Genomic DNA, 24,348 nt, shown 5'->3' with positions numbered 1-24,348 from the left:
CCAAAACTCCACCCGTCTCACTCTAGCACCAAGATATCACGAGCAAAGGACTTGCCAGCTCGTCAGGAGACAACCTTTCCTGTGTGCGCACTTCTCACCAGGGCCTGAAGAGCGGCATCAGCACAGCAGTGCAGTCGCTCCTAGCGGTATTGGGAGCTGTCGGGTTACAGTCGAGTGCGAGCCAGGAAATGGAGCAAGTGGAAGCGAAGATGAAAGAGAGAATAGAGATGATTATGGGTGACCAGCTTTCGAAAGCCAAAGAGCAGGTCGAAGAGCTACAAGAATACATCAAGCCGGAGCGTCCCTCGAAAGAGGGAAAACCTACGAAAGTAGGCACTCTGTCATTGCTCTCTTCATTACGTAGTGTTCAACGGGCTCTGACCGAGAAGCGTACTTGTGAGAACTCGGAGATCCACTAAGCAGAATGTCTACTTGTTCCACTTACTCTCTGTCAAGCGTACAGGGCTGGGTTATCTCTCGGTAGAAGGAACTGCCAGAATAACGGGAAAGTCTTTCGTGGCCAGGGGGGGGGGGAGGCAGAGGGGCGAAACATCTGCGTTCTGTTCTAGTAGTTCTCCTCGATTGCTTGTGCAGCCAATACTTCACGCGAGACGGGGTTTGAACAAGTCCCTCGTAGGCTTCAGCAGCCTTCAGGGCCTCCGGAAACTGTCTTTAGTCGCTAACTCTAGAGACACCAAGGCAGTTCAGTGATGCCATTGCGGAGAGAAGGTTCCACTGTTTCCTTCGCTTGCTACTTGTGCGCTTTGCTCCAGCTTCGCTACTTGGTGCCGCGGAAGTTCCGTCCAGACCTTGAAGATCCACGTCCGTGCGTCACGTTTTCTCCGGGGTCCTACGTGCGCCTCGATCCGACTGTCTCCGGCCGGGTCGACAGGGACAAGCTCCGCTGGTCAATTAGCCCTCGCCTTCCAAAGAAAACTGGACTTACCTTTAACACTCGTACCGGTGAGCTCCCCCGAGAGTGATGTCAGCTCAGAACCATTCTGTCTGTCTCCAGATGAATGGTGCATGTGTATATGTAAGGATCACAGGGAGCCGGATGTAGAGCCGACAGCAGGTTGTGCGGGAGCGGATAACGAAAAGCGAACTAATGTTAAGGAACCCTATCTACTCTATAGCAACGGGTGGCGAGACTGGCACGGGTGACAGGCACGTGCAGCATAGTTGCATCCGCGTGCGTTTGACTGTTTAAGCGCTATTTTCTGGGACATGGAAAAATGCACGGTGGTGTAGGTGTGCAGATATGGTGTGCTCTTTTAGCGTGAACCTAAGGTTAGAGAACAGTTTCAGCTTCGTTCTTTGGCAGTTGCTGGAAACCAGATTGATAGCGCATTGCCGACTCGGCAATATATGGGCGTGTCGGGAGAGACCAGGTATAAGTAATTCGGTAGCTCCGGATGTGCGGACACTCGATGGTTTCATTACTTAGGCGACCAGTTCCTGAATGCGAGTGATTGCACAGGCTTGTACTCGCTCTTTTAGCAATGTCGAATTCCTCATCACCTTTCTTGAAGCCTGCTTCACGTGTGCATAGTAGTGGAGTTTTCACTTCTTCCATCCTACGCGCATGACGTTAGCTTGTCTCAGTCGACAAATTAGAAGTAGGGGCTCATCTCACTGGGATGAAGAAGAATAAGTGAAGGTCTTCGCAGGATAGTGGCGTGTGAACTATGGAGGCAGTGAAACGGTGCATGGAAAAAGGGCTTCGACCTTCGTTGACGGGAGGTTTGATATGGCTGACTTTGCCGCGTTCTTCTGCAGGAATCATCGAAGGGACGATTCCCAGCCAAGAAGAACATCTCGGCTCTTTCCAGCTTGGAGAAAAGAAAATCTTCCGGTCCTCTCCTTCTATGCGTTCTGACGGGTGCACTGAGGGAGGCCCGGACGAAAGAATAACGTCACACCAACGTGAGCTTAACAGCTCTTTCAGGAGAGTCCAAACATATATATATATAGATACAGTCCAAACATTATATATATATATATGGACTCTCTCTTTATGCGCAGGCTAGTGCATGTATGTGTGGACACACACATGCACTAGCCTGCGCATCTAGATATCTCTTAGCATAATCTAAGCAGGAGCAACAAAGCAAGGGAAGCCTTGTCATGCTTGAAGGTCGTGGAGGGGTCAGACTCGATCTGTTAGTGTACGTTGATTTCTGTCGGGGCAACGATGAGTGGACAGATTCTTCATGCGGTGTAGCAACGGATTCACATGTGTCGGTGCTCCTTCAGTACGCCAGCGCCACCATCTTTCTTGGCTCGTTGACGGTTTCCCGCAGCTGTCAAACACCGTTCGGCGCTCGCTTCTTGTTTCGATTGCATGTCTCATTCCTGTAGACGACGCGGTGATGAGGGTGCCTAGTCACCATCCTGTTTCCTCCTTCGGCGCTAAGCCCTTCCGCGTCGCTCGTAGGACGTACACGGTTGTCGTGAGGAATTCGGCAGGCTATGCTCGCGCTCGCGTCACTTTCCAAGTAAGAGATAGCCCGTTCTGAACGAGTTTCGAGAGGTTTACCCCCTTACCCGGGTGGCACGATTGTGCGCTGTTGAAGGGCGGGGCATTCGAGTTAAACCATGCAGAGAAGTTCGAACCATGCTCTTGCAACTGTATATGAGATCTGGCAGCCGCTTGTGGCATTCTTGTACAAGCTCAGACTCCGCAGTCTAACTGGTGGATCTCTGGGCTGTGGAGGGACAACTCCGATAGTTGAACATCCGGTCAGGAGCCTTGAAGCTCGGGGATACCTGCTTGTGACCAGTTTATGTAGAGAGGCATGTTTGTCCGTAGACGCGTGAACGGCCTGAGAGCAGGCTACAGTTGCGCAGCATCGTCTTCGTGTTTCGGCTCTTTATCCTTTGCCAGGTGAGTGTTAGTGTGGGCTTTCGTCTGCAGCCAGCGGACGTCGAAAAATTGATATGGTATCTCTCGTTGACATGCGTAGTTATTCTTCTCATCAGAGGGGCCGCGGTGCGATGTTCCCATCGTGGGCCCAGTGCGTCACTCTGAAGATGCAGAAGTATTCAAGGGTTCCGTAGAATAGGTAGGAGTACCCCGACACCGCTCAAAAAAGATTCAACGGCGGAAACGGTCGCAAGAACGAGCGAGTTGGAAACACTGAGCCGGTCTGTGTATCCTGTATCCTGCTGTCTTTATACTGGCAGATTCAGCACAGGGGCTTCCTCTCTCGTCAGCAGCATAAGAAGGAGGGGAAGGAAACAACAGCTGATTCCCGGAGAGACTTCAGAAAACGACAATCGGTGCGTGTGGTTGATCCTGACCCATGAGTCCAGCAACCTGGAAAGCCATGCACACGGCGCAGGACAACTACAGGGAATCCTGATCAGTTTCCTGATCTTGTGTGTGCAGGCATACACGGCTGGGTGATTTTTTCAGACTCCGGCCGCGCTATAATCTGTGCTCGTCGTCGTGAGTCCTGCTACTCCTGTGTCTCGCTGTCCAGACTCTTCACCTCAGGTCGCGTGTGCGTTTCAAGACAGCGTGTCCGCAGAACATATGATGCGGCGCAGCGTACGTACGACGGGGGAGTATGGAAGTGCCCGTGTCCCACAAGAAGGGCTCGAGGGAACAAACACCACGAAGACAGAAACTGGCGGGGCTCCGATGCGCCGCCCTCCTGGGATAATATGACCGTAGTACCCCTTAGTACTAATAAGACTAACATCCGAATAGTATGTCTCCCTTCTAGCAAACGAAGAACTATTTCTAGTGTCATGAGCCCTGGCTAAAAGCGAATGCCATGCCTTTTGCTTCACCAGGATGAACCGGAACGACCAATGAGTCTAGTGGGCTGATGCACCTCACTCCACCACGGGCATTGCCAGTTTTTTGGCCGGGGTTGCGCGGGTTGCTTTGGGCGGTGTCACGACATGCCTACAGCATGACGTTGATCATACCCGGGCTGAGAAGGCTTCCTCGAAGCCCCCCTGGGCAGGGCCATAAGCCGGTATGATGGAGAGCCTGCACTAAATGAATCGAGCCTAAATTCAGCGAATGAGATTCATTGCTGGTTGGTAAAACTCACAGAAACAGGCCGTCTGACAGTAGCCAACAGAGACAGCCATAGACAGAAAGAGTACGGCTACAAAAGAAAAAATCGTACGACCTGCTTGAGAACAAGGAAACGCTGTAGCTCCAAACGGTCAACGGCAATTGCCGGAGGCAAAGGTAGAGTCGTACAGCCATGCTTCGAGTATTACCCAACCAGGTGCGAAAAAGCATGAAGCTACACGGGCTCTGAAAAAAATCAAACTCGACGGAACTCGTCCTTCAGGACAGCCCCCACTCTTGTCACGACCAACTTCTTCTCCAAAGCCCCGTGCAGATGACCATACATACGGCAGTCGCTCGCGGCGCGAGACAGGCGGTCTTTCATTAGGCGCAGAGCTGGATTCTCACGATGCCCCCTCTGCCTGACGCAGAAGGCCAGCCCGCCGCACACTGACTACCTCTTGGTCATACCTGTCCACGACTGTCCCCTCGAGAGCGTTCCCCGCGCATGGATGAAAAGAAGTAGTGAAATACCTGTAAATATGAGAGCACTACAACTTCCTGAAAACTCAACTGCGTCAGGGTGAGCCGCCACCCCATCCCAGTAGACATACGTAACGGGTCCACCTGGCTCCCTCAGGTTTCACCCAAAAAACCGCTGACGCTCGAGTGTGACATTGCAAAGAAGGGACAGAAAATACATACAATACCTGCGCAGGCTTTATTTCGTGCTCAGGCTCCGACGCCTCGGGGGGGTGAATCTCATAATACCCTCGATGGCACGAACCTTGATTCTGTCTTTCTACCCGCGGATTTGAGCAGCCACTAAGCACTCGGTAACGCCTCCGTCCAATACATCCACCGCTCGACGGGCTCCGGTCATTGCGCTTGGCCTCACTGTGATTTTGACTGCTGCTTCCTTACAAGTCACCTGGATGAGGTATGAGACGATAACTTCCACCTGTGTCGTCTGAAGAGAAAAAACGGCCTCTCCACACCGTCTAGTTGAAAGTTTCGGCGGACTCGCTTTCCTGGGACAAGAAGGACCTGTTTTACCAGGGGACTTCTGAGTTTTCGCGACACATCCCATCAGCGCCCTGCGGTATCAAGTTAGGAGAGTCTTCCTCGCTGGCCGCTCTAACGACAGCGAGACACAGTCTTGCGGATAGCTACTTTCGTTGTTGAGTAAAGGTACGGTGTGGTCGTTAGGCAACCTCGTAAGTGCCTGGGGGTGTGCCCTCGAGACAGTGAGCGGCAGTCAGATCCATCATCTCAGTAACGGAGGTACTCGCAGTACAAAATTCTTCTTCTGAAACCCGTAAAAATTTTGTTTTTCCTAGGCCGTCATCAGCTATATCGGGATCTGGGGTAGTGTCGGTCGGCGCGTCGATCAGCGTGAGCTTCTGGCCTTCATGGAGATGTTCCTGTAAGAAAATGTTGCACGTCATCTTTTTCTGGCCCTTAATCACCGCGGCCAGACGCTCAGCACCCGTGGCACCTTTGGGCAATTGGAGGGACGGAGCTTGGTCGTGTCTGTCAGGGGAAGTCAGCTTTATGGTCTCCTCAGGGCCTCGTGTTTCCAAGCCCTGGTGGACCTCCGAGACAACTGACAACCTCCCTGAGCCGTAGCCCAATATCGGTGTGTTATCTATCACTTCTGTTTCTTCGAAGCTGGTGTCTAGTCTTTTCTCGCTCGAAGGGAAGAAGTCAGCTGGCTCCTCTCGTGATTCTTCCGCGTTCTCCGGAGGGACTGCTGGTCTGTAGAGATTCTCAGCCTCTTCCGACGTGTCTAGAGCTGTCTTCGGGGAAACAACAGGAGATACCAACTCTCCCACCTCCTTGTCATCGCGTTCCTCGTCTGAGCCGAGAACGGACTCTACAAGAGATGCCGCTGTGTACGCGGCAGCTTCGTCTGCGCCGTCCTCACCTCTTCGCGGCAAGCGCTCCTCTTCAGACTTTGTAGGCAGTACCTGGAATGACATGCCCTTTCCGTGTGCTTCACTCGCCGGCGTCTGTTCACCCTGTTGATGAGGTGGTAACAGAACGCTTTCAGGGGTTGTCTGTGACTCATCTTCCTCTTCTGCCTCTTCTTCCTCTGGAGACTGGATCATGTAAAGTACATCTGCGTCAATGCTTCCGCTTCCTCCCGCAGGAGTTCCCAGAGGAGGACCGCCGGTTTCTTCGTTCTTTTCTTCGTCCTTCGACTCGGTAGTCGTCCCGTTACCCGTGTGCACAGGTGGATTAGTTTGTTGGCCTTCTGTTTGGACCGTGTCTACACCTCTTCTTTCCCCGTCCATCGTGGGAGCACTAGAAGAAGCAGTGTCGACTTCTTTCGTGCTTTGAGCACCGGACCCCGTCGGTCGGTGTGTGATAGGGTCTCTCCCGCTCCTCATAATCATTGCGCGCCAGCGATCATCCGGGCCAGGATGTGTCTTCTGTTCGGGTCTGTCCATGTTCTTGCCGGCACTGGCAGTTTGCAGAGCAAACGGCTGTCTTGCAGTCTCCATAGTTCGGAGTTTCCCACCTGGCAAGGACGCTTTTGCCTCTGGGAATAAACCTGCTCCACTCACTGCTCTCTCTGCCTTGGTGCTCGATCTCTCGCTTGCCGCTCCTTCCTTCTCTCTCACGTTGACACCTGCTCCCGTTTTGACGTCGGTTGACCTTTGCCCACTCCTCCAGTCAAGGGCTTCCGGCGTACCCTCCGAGGTCGACGCAGTGGTTGCGTCGGGCGCGCTGCGCCTTTCGATAGCAGCAGCCCATCCTCCAGTCCTAGGAGGGGGTGCCTCCCGGGCAGGCAATTTGACTTGGGCAGGAGGAGGGAGAGCCGGACGAGATGCAGGACGCCGTAGGGACGACGAAACAGCTGCGGCTGCCCCTCCCTTCACAGCGCTCATACATCGCTCGAGAGTTCTCTGCCTTTGGCGGAGCTCGCTAAGCTGTTCCGGATCCCGCTGGAGTTCAAGGAATTTCATGTATGTCTGGTTGAGGCTTGTACACTGCAGTCTACAGAGCTCTTCACACATGTGCCGGTACGACTGTGCGAAAACGGTGTCGGCGGTTAGGACGGACCTCGGAAGAACGGTCTCTGGAAGAATCGTGTAGTAGTCCATTGGTGCCGTGGCCTCGTCGATTGCCTCGTGTACCTGCAGTAGCCTGTCACGGAAGGCTGTGTAGACACGAGACACTAGGGCCAAATAAGGAGCACGACGCGACGGTGTTGAACGACTAGGAGTGGATGGGACAGATCCTGTTGTCTCGGCAGCCTCGGCAGAGGCAGCGACCAAGGCGGAGAGGTTGATGGAACGAAGTCGGCGGAAATTCAGAGCTACCAATTGTCTGAAGAAGAAGAAAAACAAGGCACAAAGCACGCGGAGAAAAGGCCATCTTTTCTTTTTTCTGCAACTGACCCAGTTTACAAGCATTCTAGCGCACACTTTTGTTTGCAGTACGCACATCTGAACCCTGGGTCTCACGGTTGCACTGACCGCGATAGAAGCAAGATAACTCATTACCATCATGGTGAATGCATAGCGCAACTCGCAGTGAAGACGAGCCTGTTACAACACCAAGTGAAGCAGTCTATCTCAAAGACTAAGGTTAATCCACACCTTACAAACAGCAGCGCAGCAAGACCAGAAGGAATGTGAGGACCAAACAGCCAGAGATACGCTACGAGTGCTAACAGAAGAGTGACCTCCCAGAATGATATAAGCTTCCAAGCTTATATGGTTCTAAGGGAGTGCGAGCAGAATCCTTGCTCGCGAGACAACACTAACTGAGCATCAGACGCAACTTCATGTGTCTCCCTGTAAAAGCACTGGGAACACAATCAGCCCTACTGCCTCCACGGGGGGCTGCGAGAAACAACAGTACCTCTCCGAGTTCGTCCACCGGTTGCGGGAGGGCTTGACAATGTACACCTCCTCGAACAGAACCGTGCACATGTACAAAAGAGAAGCCTGCATATCCCGACAAGACCCAAACCGCATAACCAACACCTGTATTCCCTGGGCACAGCCAAACAAGGCAGCAGTGTCTTCTTCTCAAAGACATGTGAGTGCATACCCTCCTGATCAAGGACTCGCGACCCTGAGCTGAGCAAACACAGAGCGACCCAAAGAAAAAGCAATGCATTTTTCCCTACAGTCTGGATGGCTCATCGCAGATCATGGGGAAAAAGAGGCCTGGTGGGATAGTGAAAAAGGCAGAGAATTCGGAAGACGCGGCGAAGCCCTGCTAACCGTAGAAAAGAGTTTTACAGACACCAGAACTCCGGTAGACTCTGTCCCAGTGAGAGGATACTACCCGGAGTGTACCTCTATCTGTGCCTGTACACTCCCCTACGGCAAAACAGCGAGATAGCTCCGTTCCGGAGTCCGAAGGCGCAACTCCTTAGCTGCCCAGCAAAAGGTCCCCCCGAATACGTAGATGGAAGGACAACACTATGATTTCTTTCTCTAACTCCTCCGTCTTACAGTAAAGGGAGTGAAGACGTCAAAAACCGAGCAGACAAACGTTCCTCCGTGCTGTAGCAGCTGGAAGGAAAGAGCGAATTCCGAGAGCAGCAGCCGACCGGTGAGCAGCTCCTGATAGTTTTCCAGATGTTGCCCCGTCACCGACACCTTTGCTGGAGGACAAGAAAAAAGCAGCTTTCGTGGATCTGTTAGGCTTGTCCTGACAGAAACCATATACCGTCTGCCATCAGTGAAAAATGATTCTCCCAAGCTGACGGCACACACAAATTTTCTGCACGTGCCGTCACCGCTTTGATGCTTAGGAAGACATCCTAATATTCGCTGATGGACAATCTACCAGATGCTAATCTTCGCGGGTGGACAGTCTACCAGAGTCCACCCGAAGAAAGGCTGAAGCGCAAGGGTCCGAGCCCTTCGTGTGTCGTACCCGTGCCGTGAGGACGGGAATCTTTCAGCCTGCTTCCTGAAAAACGTGTGTGTGTGCATCAGGGTGAATCTTACGAACGGTGATGCCGCCGTCGGCAACGATCAGCTTGATCACGCCCTTGTTTTCAAGGTTTTGCTTCCCTCTCTGCAGACGCGAGCTTGCGGAAAGGGGAGATATACCCTGTCCCGCGGAAGGTGTCTCTCCGGCTCGGCTTGCGCAGAACTCGACGATTTCGTTCACACGCTGCTCGATTTTCTGCCTCATCATGCGGATATTCTTACTGGAGTACAGGTTCCCGCTTCTGTTCAGTCCGGTCACTCCTGCAAACGGTGATAGTAGGGGCATCAAAGGAACTTTCTTCCGGAACACACGGAACTATACGCGCACGTATGCTTGAGCAACCATCTGAGAAGGTTCAGTGCAGAGAGGACAGCTTTGCTCGCTTTGTTGGCTCCTGACACTCTCTCCCTTTCCATGCTTACCCTCATAGTTTGGCCTCTCTGTGACCTCTCTTGCGATGTGCCAGAACTTGGAGTCCTTCATCATTACTAAGTCGGAGACTGTCAAGGAGATTCCGAAGCCGTAACAACTGTGCCCCGGTGTAGCCGTTTGACCACCTCTATTGTAGTCCAGACCAAAACCAGGAGAACTTGCACATTCTGCTTCGAAGCGTTTCTGGTCTAGGCAGTCGATCTCGTCAAGTAGCCAGTCCGACCAGGTTCCCGGACCCGCGCACAGATCCAGGAAAAACGAGGGGTTTGTTGGAGACGCCCCTAAGAACAAACAAGCGATCAATCTTCCTTCCTCTTTGCTCCTGCCCTCACTAAATCTCTCGTGTGGAGGCGGGAGTGGCAGTTTCTTCGTGAACAGTCGGACTGGGCCTTCAACGCAGGGAGTCACGTACCTTTGACTAGCATCTCCGGAAGACTCTCCATCCGTCTTTCTTGAAGCCACTCCGAAATCTCTTGGAGCTTATCCCCAGATCGCGTACGATGCTGGAAGCTACCCTTACAGTCAGAGGGAAACATGGAGAACTGCGCCACTTTCCAAATCTTGCCTGTATGCCGGAGAACAGACACACGAGTCGTGTGCCCTCGCCTCGCATCGGGCTCCCGCTTTCTCACCTAGGCGGAACTCGCGGGGTGAGCTGCGAAGCTGCGACATTATCTGGAGGCGTTTGTTTCCCAGTTAATGGCGAATGGACGCACTATTCGGTGTGAACGTCCGACCTCGTCTATAATGGCTGGTACTTCACAGCGGCCACTGAGACGCTGAATTACAACTTTCCAATGTTGACGAACTGAGCAACCCCGAGAGATAAATAGACTCGACCAACACGTAAGACATTAGGTTTTCGCCTCATCTCGTTCTAGCTGGCGTCGTTACTCGTCCTGCCCTGCGTGACTATTTTTGTCGGGAATTCTGGAGGCGATCATCTCGAGATGCCCGCTTGCTCGACTGCAGTTCTAGGTTGACGGCCTGCTTGTGCTTGCTCACCCTGTCCAGCATCGTAAACTTCATCCAGAAGACTCTTCTGCCGCAGCTGTTCCTCGATGAGAGCCCTCTCACAGAAGTCGCTGTGGAGCAGCCGTTCACTGTCGCGGGCACTGCGCATCTGCAACGGTTCTGCATTCACCGCGGAGACGAGGCTTTCGATGGCCGAAGGCGTCTCCCGAAGGCCTTAGAAGAGCAAAACCAAACGTCGAGACTTCCCTCATGAACGGTTCCCTAGTGTACGGCGCGCTGATGTGTAGGGACAGTTTTTCAGGTGACTGGGCAGGCTCAAAGTAAGTCTCGTTGCGCCTAGCTGTTGTAATGCATCTGCCCTGCCCATGGCGTGCTTCGCCGCCTCCGAATTGTGGTGGACTAACATCACATCCTGCGGCTTTCTCCAGTGCTGGGTCATGCAATGGTCTCACTCGGAAAAGAGATCTGGGCCTTGTCGAGCCGAAACCCAATGATGTTATTGTGGGTATCTGTAGGTGAAGAACTGCGGTCGGCTGCTCTCTGCGCCTGATACACGGGCCCTTTTGCAGAGTGGAAATGCTTCTATTTGTGGACAAGCACAGAGGAACCATGGACTACACGCCGGGACCGGCCTTACGCAAGTTCTCCGCACAGCGAAGTGGCGTCACGACTGAAGCGGTGAGAACTTCGTGGGAGCCGCGGGTAAAAGTGGCGGCTCAGCGGAATGCAGGAGCAAACCAGTTCAATCTGTCCCACAAATCTGCCAAACTCTCCGACCGTGCACCCTCGAAGGCAGAAGGCGGTCCGCCACCTTGCCAGGTGTCCTGAAGGGCTGTCCTACTTGGACTGGACTGTGGCCAACAACGGGCAGCTTTAGTGGGCACACAGGAGAGGAATACGGTCACCAGCCTCTGCTTACGGAGAAGGCTTACTGCATTTGAGTGGGTAGTAAAGGAAAGCAGAGCGCGCCGTGGGCGATCCACCCAGACCGGGGGTCCGGGGCGTCGTCGCTCCCCGGAGAGTCTGTAAAATCTCCCCTTGGACAGGGGATCTGCCGTAGGCGGGGGAGAAGTCCATGGTGTGTGTAGCAATGATAGGAGGGGAAATGACAGAGCGGGGTCCGAGCCACGTCGGGTCAAAGGGGAAAACGGAAAAACTCTTGACAAAACTAATCTACCTGTATACTTGAAACTCCGCACTGACAGCGAGGCTGTCCTGTCGGACCAGGAAAGGCAACAACAGTGGCCACCTGGACAGTCTAAGAAGCCAAGAAAGGCGTCAACAGAGTGCAAAAATGTGTCTCGCCTTTGGAAAAACTCGAAAATCTCGGAAAAAACTCGTGCGGCACCGGCACGCAAACGCCTGAACGTGTTGCCCAGAGGGGCAAGTCCCGGCGACTCAACACATTTTTGAGGATTTCTTTAACACCTGAATGCAGCGGGAACTTCCCTGCAATGCTGCTTTCAGCACTTCTGAAGCCTCAGATCAGTGCAAGTATAGTCCCCGTCGCCTCACTGCGAACATGGGTGTACCGAGACGGTCGCCGACCAGCCGATGCACTGACATGAGCTGACCTCCACCCGATCCCAGAAGAATAAGCACTCGGACCGTATGGACCCTTCGGCGTCCCCCTGCTTCTTTTGGCCGACCACAGTAGATCGGGGGTGACTCGTATTCGGTTCCGCAGCCCGGTGAAACATCACAGCACCCGACTCTTTACCTTGGCCATCCGCACTGCACCCGGACATTCTCTAGGCCCCTGTGGATATGATCCGTAGTTTTCGAAGGCTCTACCAGTACGATTCTTTTGATCGGCTCCTAGTACTCCATGTCAGACGACGTCGAACGCGCCCTTTTATGAGTTTGACAGTGCGTGCTTTCTTCCTGCAGGGAGAGGACCGATACCTACCGCCGTGCCAGGTGAGACGGGCACGAGATATATAGGTGAACAAGAGACAGAAATGGAACCATCGGCCACTTGAAGAGAGGAGTGGTTTTCTTCGTGTATACGATCCACCGTCTTCGAGCTACGCAGCCAATCAGATGCTTTAGAGTTCAGTACTGCTGAAAGTCGCACTCAGAACGACGAAAAGACCTCAGCTCATGCAGGGTCCAAGTAAGCTGCATAGAGGCGTCCGCCTACAACAATGCTGTGCCCGTTCTTATTATAGAGAACCGATCTGGGTCACGGCGTCTTACTGCTTTGCTACCGCTATTCGACCGACTGAAAACAGCATTACAAGCGAAAACCGTTGACTGGGGCCGGGTCTGAAGAGCCACCGGAAAACTAAGGTTGAGTCTAGACTCTTTGCACTCTGTTTAGAGAGCCACCAGCCAGGCACATCAATACGCACCTGAAATTACACCACGGACTGGACCCGTTCACAGAACAGACGCGAGCTAGTCCCCTCTCGGCTTCCCTGTGTCCGTATGAGGTCTCCGGAGTTAGCTCCACTTTGTCTCGCACAACGCTCATAGCAACGCCACGGTGCACAGATGTGTTTGAGATGTCCACTTCGTACAGGCGCAGAGCCAGGCAGGCTCACATCACTCGGTTTCGTTCGCCTTTCGCGTGCGTGGTCCGGGTTGCTTTTCTTGACTTTCAGGACGTGTTTTCCGGCCGGCATCACGGCGGCGGCGCACCGGCGAATACTGCAGGTCACTGACTCTATGAGGTGACGGAGGCCACCCGAGGGGCGGAGCAGTACCATTATGCTGAAGTATTGGCTGGAGTTTGTGTGTTTGTTTTCTATCCCGATGATCAACATGTGATTCCTATGCCATTTGGGGGTGTAGGCCACTCGGGCTGTATGGCCTCACCGCGGCTGTCAGTCAAGTTTCTTCAACGGACAAGTCAGTGGGGAACAATCCTCTGACACGCCTACTGCACAGCGACCAGTCTGTGTGCCGCCACGCTCGCTCTGGTATTTTTCGGCGGAGTCTCGGGAGACCAAGTTCGCTGGAGGTGCTGAACCGCTGACCGTCTCCACTCTTGGTGACGGCATGAGACAGCCTTCCCGTCAGTGTGCATTAACGAGCGCGGACAAGACGCGGAAGACCTCTAACTCCGCTAATTGTTTTTCCGACTGTAAGGCAGCTGACAAAATGTTTTACTGAATGTGCCGGCATGTACCGGAAGAGAAGTCTCCACTCGCAACCTGCGAGCGCCTCTCAGACTTGTAGGAAAATGGAAAGGCCTCGTTCGGTCGAATCTGGACAAACTTGCACATCTATAAGAGCCTTATACTATACCCAGACGCACCAGGAACTGTCCTCGCCACTTTCGTCTGTTNNACAAAAATCAATCCACTTGACAATTATGTTTCGACACTCAAAGGCATTCCTCTGTCTTCCCGGTGACCCCGAAACGCGTTCTTTCCGGCTACCGTAACAGTGTACGCTGTCGTCACTATACAGCCACGAGACACATAGGCGCACCATATACTATCAGGCTAAAATTTTCCCTCACAAATACACTCTTTTGTACACATGTGCATAAAGCAGTCGTCAGACAGAAGACTGAGAACTTCGTTATCACAAGGTCCCTTTCCACCCATGCTCAAGCGGAATGCCTCTCCACGCCAAGGATCCCAGCAGAATTCTCTGGAGTAAGATATGTGCTTACAGGTTGAAATCTAAAATAGGGAGAGCTGATGCCATAGACTGGCACGTTGGAGCTCTCTTGTGTTCCTGTTATTTCCCCTTTCTCTTCCCGTCTTTTTCGCCATCGGCGGATGAATCCGATAGAACAACCACATCCTCGGTCTTTGCTTTTGGTTGAGCCGACCGGTTCTCTCCCTTACTAGCCCAATAGTTAGCAAGCCCCTTTGTCTTACTTGAGCCACCTACGGCAGCAGTTACACTATGAGCCGGCGAAAAAGCGTCACTCTCGAAACTTGGGAGAGCGCATGCAACCTCTTCTTTCAGCCGTAAGAGAACGGGACAGTGATCAGACCCAAAGAAATTTCTCTGCGAGACGGAGTCCAGGGGAGAGACAGCAGAAACTCAGAAGCGAAGAAACGTCAAAGGAATGGAAGACTACAAAAGACAATTCTTCAGTTTACGTCTTCGATCCGTGCTTTGAACGGAACGAAACCAGCCTCTAGATAAGAAGTCCGAGCAGCCAGATGTCTCTGCCTAAAGGGGACGAGAACAGGTGTGAGGGCAGAGATAAGCACCACCCGTGTACAGCTAGGATCCTAAATGTGTACACTTGAATAGAGCAGAAGTGATCACAGCCACCCCAGATAACAGGAGAACGCACTTTCAAGATGTGTAACCGAAGGAAAGTGGAAGTATCTCGAAAAAAAGAGCTCATGTGCAGGTTCGGGCTCATTCCTCTCCTAGAAAGAAACCCCTTAGTCTCGCGGTTTAACCCGGAACAAGCAGGTCTTATGAGTGCATGCAGCAGAGGGACACCGTAGAGAAAAGCAGCAGAACGTCTCTATTTTCATCCTAGAGTGGACATGCGGAAGTCACTTTGATGGAATCTTCACGAAGAAGAATGTTCGCTTCAGAGATATGTACCGATCACCCCGGTAGAGAAAACAGGAGCAAATCAACTTCCAACTATTAGCGTCGGGACTTAACGTAGACGTATGCGCCGATTCGTGTATCTATAGACGGAAGGAAGTTCTCTAAGAAAAAAGAAAAGAGACTCCATCCATGTTTCATGGTCAAAGAAGACAAACCATCATCCAGCCGCATGCATCTCTCTCCGTGAATGAAGATCCCCGTGTATGTGTGTGTGCAAAGATAGGTACGCTCGGATGCCCTTCAGACATAGAGAGGACGGATACATCTCTTTCCACCGTCAGTCAGAATAGGTGAACTTCGATGATGACCCCCCATAAGTGCCTTGATCCCTACTCTGTACGCATGAAGTTAGCGCGACACAGACGCCTATGAGATGTGCATGTATATATATCAACGAGAAAAACCTGCGTTCGCGTTGACTCATGCTCACGTCTAGTAAGCTACAGATTTGCATGTTAAAACACAGAGTGAACGTATCTTTTCGCTACGTCAACGGAAATATGAAGACCTGCATGCAGAAGGACACTCATCATCTCTATATCAGTGAGGATACCGACGACTCACCATCTGTGTTCCGCTTCCGCAGATTCTCACGTCCTCGACAGCTTTCATAAGGCTTTCGCTCAAGATCTGTCAAGAGAGAAACAACTCAGATGCCGGCGTAACTCACATGACTCTACTACCCATGGATAGGCAGCCCACGTTCATAGTTTCACCCTCACATACAGATGTACAGAAAATCGCTCAGAGGGAGGGGAGACAACAAAGAGAATTTCTTTTCCTTTTCGCCTTTCGTACGTCTTTCATATCTGTGTTGCATACATCTGGAAGTGACGAGCAACCAGCGGTCTCTCTCACGTGAACACTCTTGATCTTGCACAGGCAAGTATGCTGCTATGATCATTCCTATGATTGAGGAGAGGGAGGGAGAGCCTAGTCACTCGCGTACTGTCTATTGCCTTACTACATCCCTCTACACTAAAAAGTAACCCCTCTGCTACTGTTTGGAATGTGATACATTTGCATCTTGATTGAGTAGCGTTCTTGTATACCCGAAAATCGTTGTCACTTCTGTCCAAAGAAAACACACATCTTTCCTCGCCTCCCTCCCCTGTGTCTCGCACCCGCCACCACGGGCCCTACGTACCACATGATCTAAACGCATTCCAAGCCCTTTGAAGAGAGCTCGAGGGCCTCGGCCACCCCAACCTGCGAGAGAGCGAGAAGCCAAGTGAACACGACAGTAGACAGTGGGGAACGAAAAGAAAAGAGTGCTTGTGGACTTGCTGAGTCTACTTCATGCAGCTAGGTAGCGAGCTAAGTCCAATACAGCGCAGCCGAGTCCTGGCGCGAGCCTAGGGTGAAAGGGTTGTTGGAGACTTAGACTAGCGGTGGAGCACACTGTTTCCTTCGATAATCCACACTCAATCTCAATGTGTTTCCATGAGGACAAGTGCGTCTTCGGAGAAGGGAAGTCATCATCAACCCCTCCGCCCAATCAAAAAAGATCAACAGAACCACTTCGTTCCGACAGTGTCTGCGATGATCGTGAATGTAGGCGACGAAAGACAAAGAAGTAGACAGATACTTCAGAAGACTGATGCATCGCCACTAACGCTTCTTCGGCTCCCACTGAAACTAAGATGGATAGAGAATAAAATACAACGATAGTGGAGAGTGAAGATGTTAGATGGGATGAACATCCAGCAGAGAGTTAAGCTAGTTAGAACAAGACGTCTGCCGCAGATGAAAAAACAAAAAGTTGAAAAGATGGATGGCCTACTAGGATGACGAGGTCTCAGGCTCTCTATCTCTAGATCTAGTGAGGACCAACAAGCCTAGCACACGCTGAAGTGTCTACGTGGTCAATGAGCGTTCTTTATGTCCCCCCCCGGGGGTGCATGCGGAAGAATGAAAGGACGTTCCATCGCGGTTAGTGAGAGGCGGAAGCATCTAGATAGGACGTGAACTAAGACAAAGACAAGGCTTGCCTCTCCATGAATACTCAGCGCTCTCAAGTGACGGGGGTTCCTTCCGTGGATTAAGCACGCGAAACGCATCAACCAAATCCCTAGAGAAAGGAAGAAAAAGCAGAAAACAGATAGAAAGAAAGAGTGAGTCCATCTATCTTATCGAATGTCTCTACCTACATTTTTCTCCTGTCACAGCCCTATCTTCCCCTCTCCTCATGTACAATGCGGAGTGCCACACGTCGATGATCTTTGGAGCCATCTCGTTAGGAGACATCACCTAAGCCAGCGGGTCCTCTGTGTCTTTACTCTATTAGTCACTCAGCTTTCTTCTCCTTTTCTCTTTCTGTAGAAAAAAAGCAAGAAAGGGTGAAAACCCACTGTCTCTTCACCTAAGAAAACGGAGGGGCAACACGCTGCTAAAGAGACCAGTAGATCACATAGATCTCCTTGGTGCATCTTTTCTCCTCATGCAGAGGTGTATATACACCTAAGCCAAAATAGGCAAACACCTCAGTCGGAACGCAGTCAAGGCGACGGGGGCATAACAAGAAAGGCCTGTTACCGGGAGAGCAAAAAAAGGAAAAGACGACACTGCAATGGGAGAGAGAGGAAGAGAGATTGTTTTCTTGTCTCCCTACCCTGCTTGAAGTATCGATGCAAAGCGTCTCCTTTCAGCATCGGTACACCCGGCTTGTCCAATATTGTCCTAAGAGATCGACAAATAGATGGCGACAACGAAGTCCAACTCAGGTTTCCCACGCCTTCTCTTCGAAAATAGCCTCTTACATATCTCCTTTCTATTACAAGACCTTACATACCGTATATGCATGCATACACACCGAGTGTCCAGCCATAAAGAGACTAGATTTCCATGGCTTCTTAGAAAGATATATCAGCAGGTGTATGGCATGATGACTATCTCAGAAGAGTGTTAGGAAGATGACACTGCGTATTTCTCAGCAGAGTTACGTCTTCCTATCTTCTGTCGCAAAAGTAGATTTACACAAGATCAGCCGCGTGTACGTGATGCGTAGATACCAAGTGATGCTGCCCTTTCGTGATCTGAGAAAGAAAATAAGAGCCATGAAAAGCAAGCCTGCTTTATTCCAGAACATATACAACCTGTAGGGTCTCCACACGAAGGCTTTTCTTTCCTTGGAGAGTACGGGGCTTTTTCCTCTACTCGCGTCTCCCCGCCATCTTATCACGTTCTTAACACCGAGCTTATTCTAGCCGTGTATTTTCAGTACACACGCGAAAGATGCAGGCCACATCTATTGCTCTTGTGTCGACTTGGCTGGAAAGAACCCTGGAGAAATATGGAGAATCCGTCCAGATACTCAGTGAAGAAAAAATGAGAAAGCTTCTTCGTAATGAAAGACAGGGTGTAGACCACCCGTGACAAGCTAGCTCCGTTTTCTCTCCCTGTAAAAGAATGTCTACTATGTGAAGACAAACAGTAGACACCATACCAAGCCCTGGAGGCGAATCGTATGTGTTGCATCGCTGGGTGTACATTGCTGAAAGCCTAAGAGGCCCGAAGCACCTGAGGACTGACCTCCTGGGGAGTCTCCAAGATGAGCGTATCTATATCTATCTATCTATCTTCAATCTATCTATCTTCAATCTATTCATCTATTTATCTACAATCATATAGCCGTATACCTGCCATTGCGCATACACATATTTCTGCATATACAATTAGAGAGACAGAGACACGATCACCCGCGTAGGGACGTCTTCAGGTGTGTGTGTAGAGATATATGTCTGCTATACAGACGGAAGCATACGTCTACTCCCTGTGTGTAGAAATAAGGAAGGAGTTGACCTGAAGAATCATTACAAGAAAAGGGGAAGAAAAACCTACAGGATCGATAGGCTCCCCGGGCTCTTCATGAATGACAGAACGGAACCGTTCAGGATCAGATAGGTCAACGTCCTCGGGTGCGCTGCATATACACCCAAAACAAAAAAGACAGAATGCACACTCCTTGGCTACGCTGCCGTCATTCGTCCTAACCCCCATCTATCAATCTATCTAGCTATCTATTTTGTATCTCCCTGTCTTGTGTGCTTTCAGTTCAGCTATCTATCTACCTGTGAACCGTTGTATTCTCAATCCTCTACTCATCCGTCTGTTTAAAACGGGTGAGCAACATTCCCCCTACTACTATGACTACGACAATTCTCTCCCTCCTTCTCTTACACTTCGCACAACTTTCCAAAATCCCTTTGAAGGAAATCCGGGAAATTCTCCCGCTCGCTCTCTCTCCATCTGCCGTGGGGTGTATGCATGCACGTTTGAGATACATATTCATCCATAGAGCTCATAGCAGTAAGCGTAGAGTTTCTCTTCTATCCGATTCAGACGCACCTCCGTCTATCTCCCCGTACATCTAGTTGCTCTATACTAAAGTAGAGAGTCGGTACTAAAGCTACGGATGCACGCAAGGGCATGCAGTTTCAGAAATTCTTTCGGAGCATCGAGATGAAGTAACAGGTTCTTCCTACGAAGTCCAGACAGATGTAAATCTGAGGAAGGTGCCAAGAAAAGCGAAAGAGAAAGAAGGCGTTACCATCGTGAGCCACATAAAAAAGAAGACTGAGGAATAAAGTAAGAGAGCTTTATTCCTTCTTGACTTCGCATGAGCTTCCGATAGGATAGAAGAGCCGGATGAAGGAACGACTGCAGGGCTATGTGATGGCTGTAGTTCACTATCCTGAACCCAAAGATGAATCGACTTCTTTCTTTCCTCCTTTTCTCTTATATCTTTCTTTCCTTCTACCCATTGCATGCGTTTGAACGCCTGTTGGAACTTCTGAAACTGCTAACATACAAGCGTGTACGTCTCTATCTTAGGAGAATGCAAAGCAGGGGAAAGAACTTTGACTTTCTTTTCTCTTACCAGTTTAGATCGCCAACCCAAATGAGAGGTTTCTGAACTGAAGAAAGGGTCGCAGAGAAAGAACGCAACGCGTATGCACACAGAGGGTACAAACCTCCGGACAGACACATGCAACGGATTGAAGATTATCTGTATAGCCGTGCATGTACGTATGTATATATATATATATATATTATCCGGTACTGAACTTCAGACTAGGTGGAGAATCTAGACAGAAAGGCATTCATTAGTTTATGTCTGCTGTGCATGCCCCTGTCTTCCCTTTCGTCACGGAGATATGATATGAAGGTCTGGTGTACGTACAGCTGAATCGGTTCCTTCAGCTCTCCGTTAGAAATGTCTTCAACAGAAGAAAGGATTACCTCCTTGAACGAACTTCTTCATTCTCTCATCCCAAAGCCTTCGACGCTCGAACGACTTCTTGTTTCCCCCGTTGTTGGGACTGTACCTATACCCCGAAAGCACGGGTTGAGAATGAATAGATACAATAATACGAAGCTCCTCAGGCGACGAGAGGCGGTAGAAATTTGCTTAGAAAGAAGAAAAAAACTCTTTCTCCTTTTGTAGAGCTTTAGATCACAGATATCACACACACATGAACGTGCCTGCGACATGCCTACCACCTGTACATCCACTCGACCCTAAATAAACTTCACATATTCGTTCAGCTTTCTATCTTTAGCTCCATCCATCATATGTACGTATATCTACATATACCCCGTACGCAAGCAAGAGCGAAGTCCCTCTCTCTCTGTCTCTGCATACATAGATATACAAACGAATGCGCACCACCCAGGAGTAAAGAGACACCTTGGCGGAAACCTTCTATACACCTAGGTAGATCTCTGTTACGATCTATATACATATACCTGCGTCACAACAAGTAGATACGTCCGACCTGTACAGGGGTATGTCGTTTGTGTATGTTAACCCTGAATATAGAAGAACCGTGCTGGTATTCTCTGGATGAGAATCTATTCATTTCTGTCTCTTCTTCACTTACGTTGTAAGGACAACAAAAGGTTCGAAGTCAGCAGCAATAACACGTCCCTCCTGCAAGAGAAAACGCATGCAAAGGTGATGTCTATACACCCGAATACGAGAGAACATCTGATAAACATACAAAAGGGAGAGACGCATGATGACTGCATAAGAACATCCATCCATGTATACACATTTATCGATAGAGATATCCATGACAAATGAAGATCACACAAGGGATATATATGGTTACATACCTGTAGACAAATGAAGGCTTCCTGTACGTTCGCATGTGTACCTATGGGCGGTGACTACATCATAAGACGCACCGCCACTACCACCACAGAGTACCGAGAAGGAGAGCCACATCTCCTGTAAGAAACCGAAGAGGAAAATCTAAAGAAATGAGAGAGAGAGAGAGAGGATTGATCATTACCGGGTCATGTTTGTCAGGCGGTAGACTATCAAGAGAAAGATTGAAGCGAACACTTCGAACCTGCGACACACACAAGGAGACATAGAAATAAGGAAAAAAGTGCATGGTAACCCAATATATATAGATATATACGTATGGAGGGTTTGCGCCCGTCAACAGTAGGGCTGTACGTACGTCATTTGGATGGCAAGACAGTGAAGTAAAACCAGTCATTCTTGAAATTCGCATTCGACCTAATGAAAAACGTATCTCTTTCTTAACCTCTTTAATGTCGGTGCATGAACTTCATGAAGAGAAATGTTTCTTTTCTGATCCTCCTGTGAAGCCAGTGGAGTTGAGCTGAAAGACGATCCACGTCATCTTGCTGCTTCAACAAGTATGGCTTAGAAAGGAAGGAAGGAAGGACCGCGAGTGTAAGATTTCCCGAGACAACTGCCTGGCAGGAGATCTCGAGACCGATATTCTCATGAAAGGAAGAAGAACACGAAGTTAAGATACACTCCGTTAGATTGAGAAGCTCACATATGTCTATCACATCTATCTCTCTATCTACCTACCTTTTCGTTCAGGCTTAGCCGTACTAGCAAGACGCGAAGAGAAAACATACACCAACGTAGCGAGAGACCGACCTGATTTACGAGTGGCTTCTTACAATTACCTTCTCCCTGCTCTCCGTACATACACCTGAGAGAAACAAGTCCGTCTACGCTCCGGTATCAGCGCCCTTCCACGAGAGTCGATAGAGATAATACATCGATACACAGGCAGCATGTTTCTGTGTAGGCAAAAGGAAAGTGCCTGTATGTAGAGAGCATAAGGATGCGGCCTTACGATGACTTACGTAGAGATCTTTCTTCAGAAACATCATCTGACCTAATGTTTCAGAAAAAACACAAGAAAGAGGAAGACATGTGAAGATCTCCGAGAAAGACATAGAAACACCATGTGTCTCTACGTGTGGATACACCTGAGAGAGTAACTACTCCTTAGATATGATTTATATGCTTTACGTAGTCCAGATCTGTCTTCGCTTACTCGTTAGTCTATTACAGTCTTCCCTCTCTCCTGAAAGACCTCTCCACCTGTCATATAATGGTGCTGGCTGCAGTCAAAATTACCAGAAGAGTAAGCTTGACAGAAACATATCGTTTTGATATACGACTACTCCGAGTGAAATTTCGCTTTGTATCTGTCTGGCGAAGTGTAGATACACTGAAGAAAATGTTTTCTTCGAATAAGGTGTGGTGAGAAGCTTTCTGCTCTTAGTATGTTTTATCAATGGCGTGTGAGACGGCATGCTTAGATTTCTCTTTCTGACAAGACTTCTGAACTTCTTCTCTTTATACTGCCTAAGACATATACGTGATATCTCTATTTATCTACATACACGCTGAAAACGTATACCTACGCCATGTATCTACCTACACATAGACACATATATGTATATATATATATACCCTTTGAAAGTTTTACGTGGTATATCTGTCTGTATTCCTGTATAGTGAAACAAACCACACACGCCATACAGCTATATACATATATATCTCTGTAGATTAAAGAGGGAGACACTGGTTTAGAAAAGAAGTGAGATGTTTCGTGACATTTCTCTTTCGAGCTGTGCTAAGACCCCTCATAGAGAGAGATACGCGAGCCAAGCAAGAGACGATTAGAGCAGAGGGGCGAGTGTGTCTGAGAGAGCGAAAGAGATGTATGCACATGATCAACAGTGAGAGCACACGTACCACTGTATTTCCAGTCAGCCAGAGAAATGAGACATACATGCCCTGGTAAAGCCTCGGATATTGCTTCATTTACATCCTTCGCTTCGGCGCTACTACTTCGGTCGGTTGTCTTCATCTTATTTTGTTCTCGAGGCATTCCATCTCCCCGCTTAGCTCCTATATACACCTCAGAGCTAGACATGCACAGATGTCTATATCAGTCAAATGCACATACGATGGTATATACATCAATCTACGTATTCCTATACACCTCCCCAAGTCATATATATATACATACATGTATACACATACATATATAAACGCCACGTATATACTCTTGTCCTTTACAGATGTACGGCTTACTGATACCTGTACAGGTGTGTATGTATTGACAGCTAGCGGACGGGTTGGGGAATGAGAGAAGACAGCTTGGGACATAGGTTGTGGCTTCTAAAGAGATGGATGTAGTGAGACTGCCATATTTATGTGGATAGAAAATAGACGGATAGAACTATGCGGTTGGACGACTAAAGCAGCTCGAAGTCTGTACCTGTCACTTACACACGAAGAAGGAAAAGGAAGAATAAAAGACACCACAGATGTCCCCCGCTCACTTCCTACGTAGCCGATGAATGTGATGATACTCATGCGTACATACCGATTGCAGAGAAGTGAATCCAGATAGGTATGTATGTGTGTGCCCATGTATGTATGTATGTATGAATATGTATGTATGCATGTCTGTCTGTCTGTACGTATGCATGTCAGTTTGTACGTATGCATCTCTGTCTGTATACTCGCGCATGTATAGAAGGACTATTTGTGCTTCTAGACACGGCAGGAAGATCAACGGGAAGATCTAACAAGAGCATTTCCTTGTGTTTCTTTCTTCCAAAGAGAGGCAACAGAGAGAGGCAACCCATCCTTGCAACTGAACAGAGAAAAATGGTGCCTTCTGTTTCATGTATATCGCTTGGCCTTTGCATGCACTAGTTAATTCGACAACCATAAGGTAAGAATAATGACAGTGAGTCGAAACAGAGAGTCTGCTTCTCCGTTCTTTTCTTCTCCGCCCCTCTTTCTTGAAAGGAGACGGTATAGGAAACTGTCTCTACCATATAGAGCTGAGACACGACAGAAAGAGAGACTTCTATGCCAAGAAGAAACAACGAGAGCCAGAGGGCTGTAAGACATTCTGCTAGATACTTCGTGGAAAGTAGAAGAAAGATTCGGCAACGGAAGTCTTTCCTTAGATTGACCAAGCGAGGAGATCCAGCTACAGGTGAGGCTCTCGGGATGGGTGGTAAGAGGGAGAGTGTTAAGAAGAAGAAGCTGTGAGTACTCACCTGGTGGACCCTGTGCTGCCATTTTGACCTCTTGCAGACACAAAACA

At 49.7% G+C, this 24,348-nt stretch overlaps 3 protein-coding genes across 3 annotated transcripts in view; 1 reads left to right on the top strand and 2 right to left on the bottom strand.

Annotated features, from left to right (window-relative positions):
* Positions 1-3,685, top strand: part of CSUI_003317 (ef hand domain-containing protein) — a 31,555-nt gene extending 27,870 nt beyond the window's left edge. Inside the window, exons 35-39 of the mRNA XM_068063515.1 lie at positions 102-329; positions 774-963; positions 1,780-1,926; positions 2,362-2,498; positions 3,187-3,685. Of these exons, the coding sequence (XP_067924510.1) occupies positions 102-329; positions 774-963; positions 1,780-1,926; positions 2,362-2,498; positions 3,187-3,309 (825 nt within the window). The 3' untranslated portion in view covers positions 3,310-3,685. The remainder of the gene's footprint in view (positions 1-101; positions 330-773; positions 964-1,779; positions 1,927-2,361; positions 2,499-3,186) is intronic.
* CSUI_003316 (ribosomal rna large subunit methyltransferase j protein) lies at positions 3,277-11,963 on the bottom strand. The gene is made up of 9 exons (XM_068063514.1): positions 11,335-11,963; positions 10,433-10,615; positions 9,840-9,992; positions 9,418-9,708; positions 9,010-9,255; positions 8,509-8,660; positions 7,907-7,992; positions 3,940-7,369; positions 3,277-3,319 (listed from the first exon to the last, which is right to left on the bottom strand). Exons 1-8 carry the CDS (start codon positions 11,477-11,479, stop codon positions 5,239-5,241), a joined length of 3,387 nt encoding a protein of 1,128 aa, XP_067924509.1. The 5' UTR covers positions 11,480-11,963; the 3' UTR covers positions 3,277-3,319; positions 3,940-5,238.
* A 1,748-nt stretch (positions 11,964-13,711) lies between these two features.
* CSUI_003315 (exonuclease iii ape) lies at positions 13,712-24,346 on the bottom strand. Its single transcript, XM_068063513.1, has 13 exons — positions 24,302-24,346; positions 22,977-23,132; positions 22,076-22,107; positions 21,235-21,294; positions 20,821-20,870; positions 20,180-20,265; positions 19,818-19,854; positions 18,779-18,860; positions 17,550-17,617; positions 16,921-17,009; positions 16,086-16,147; positions 15,503-15,568; positions 13,712-14,371 (listed from the first exon to the last, which is right to left on the bottom strand). Exons 1-13 carry the CDS (start codon positions 24,321-24,323, stop codon positions 14,096-14,098), a joined length of 1,086 nt encoding a protein of 361 aa, XP_067924508.1. The 5' UTR covers positions 24,324-24,346; the 3' UTR covers positions 13,712-14,095.
* Between the last annotated feature and the right edge of the window lie 2 nt (positions 24,347-24,348).

Source organism: Cystoisospora suis (assembly GCF_002600585.1).
Source record: "Cystoisospora suis strain Wien I chromosome Unknown contig_1453, whole genome shotgun sequence".
NCBI classification, from domain to species: domain Eukaryota; phylum Apicomplexa; class Conoidasida; order Eucoccidiorida; family Sarcocystidae; genus Cystoisospora; species Cystoisospora suis.
This window is presented reverse-complemented; position numbering and strand designations above follow the sequence as displayed.

Coding starts and splice junctions, on each gene's coding strand:
- CSUI_003315 (XM_068063513.1), bottom strand. CDS start 24,323: ATGGCAGCACAGGGTCCACCAG. Junction 23,133..24,301: donor GGCAGCACAGGGTCCACCAG/GTGAGTACTCAC, acceptor AGGTGTATATAG/GAGCTAAGCGGGGAGATGGA. Junction 20,871..21,234: donor CGCCTGACAAACATGACCCG/GTAATGATCAAT, acceptor TTTCTCTTGCAG/GAGGGACGTGTTATTGCTGC.
- CSUI_003316 (XM_068063514.1), bottom strand. CDS start 11,479: ATGGACTTCTCCCCCGCCTACGGCAGATCCCCTGTCCAAGGGGAGATT. Junction 9,256..9,417: donor AGAGAGGCCAAACTATGAGG/GTAAGCATGGAA, acceptor CACCGTTTGCAG/GAGTGACCGGACTGAACAGA. Junction 7,370..7,906: donor CGGTGGACGAACTCGGAGAG/GTACTGTTGTTT, acceptor CTTCTTCTTCAG/ACAATTGGTAGCTCTGAATT.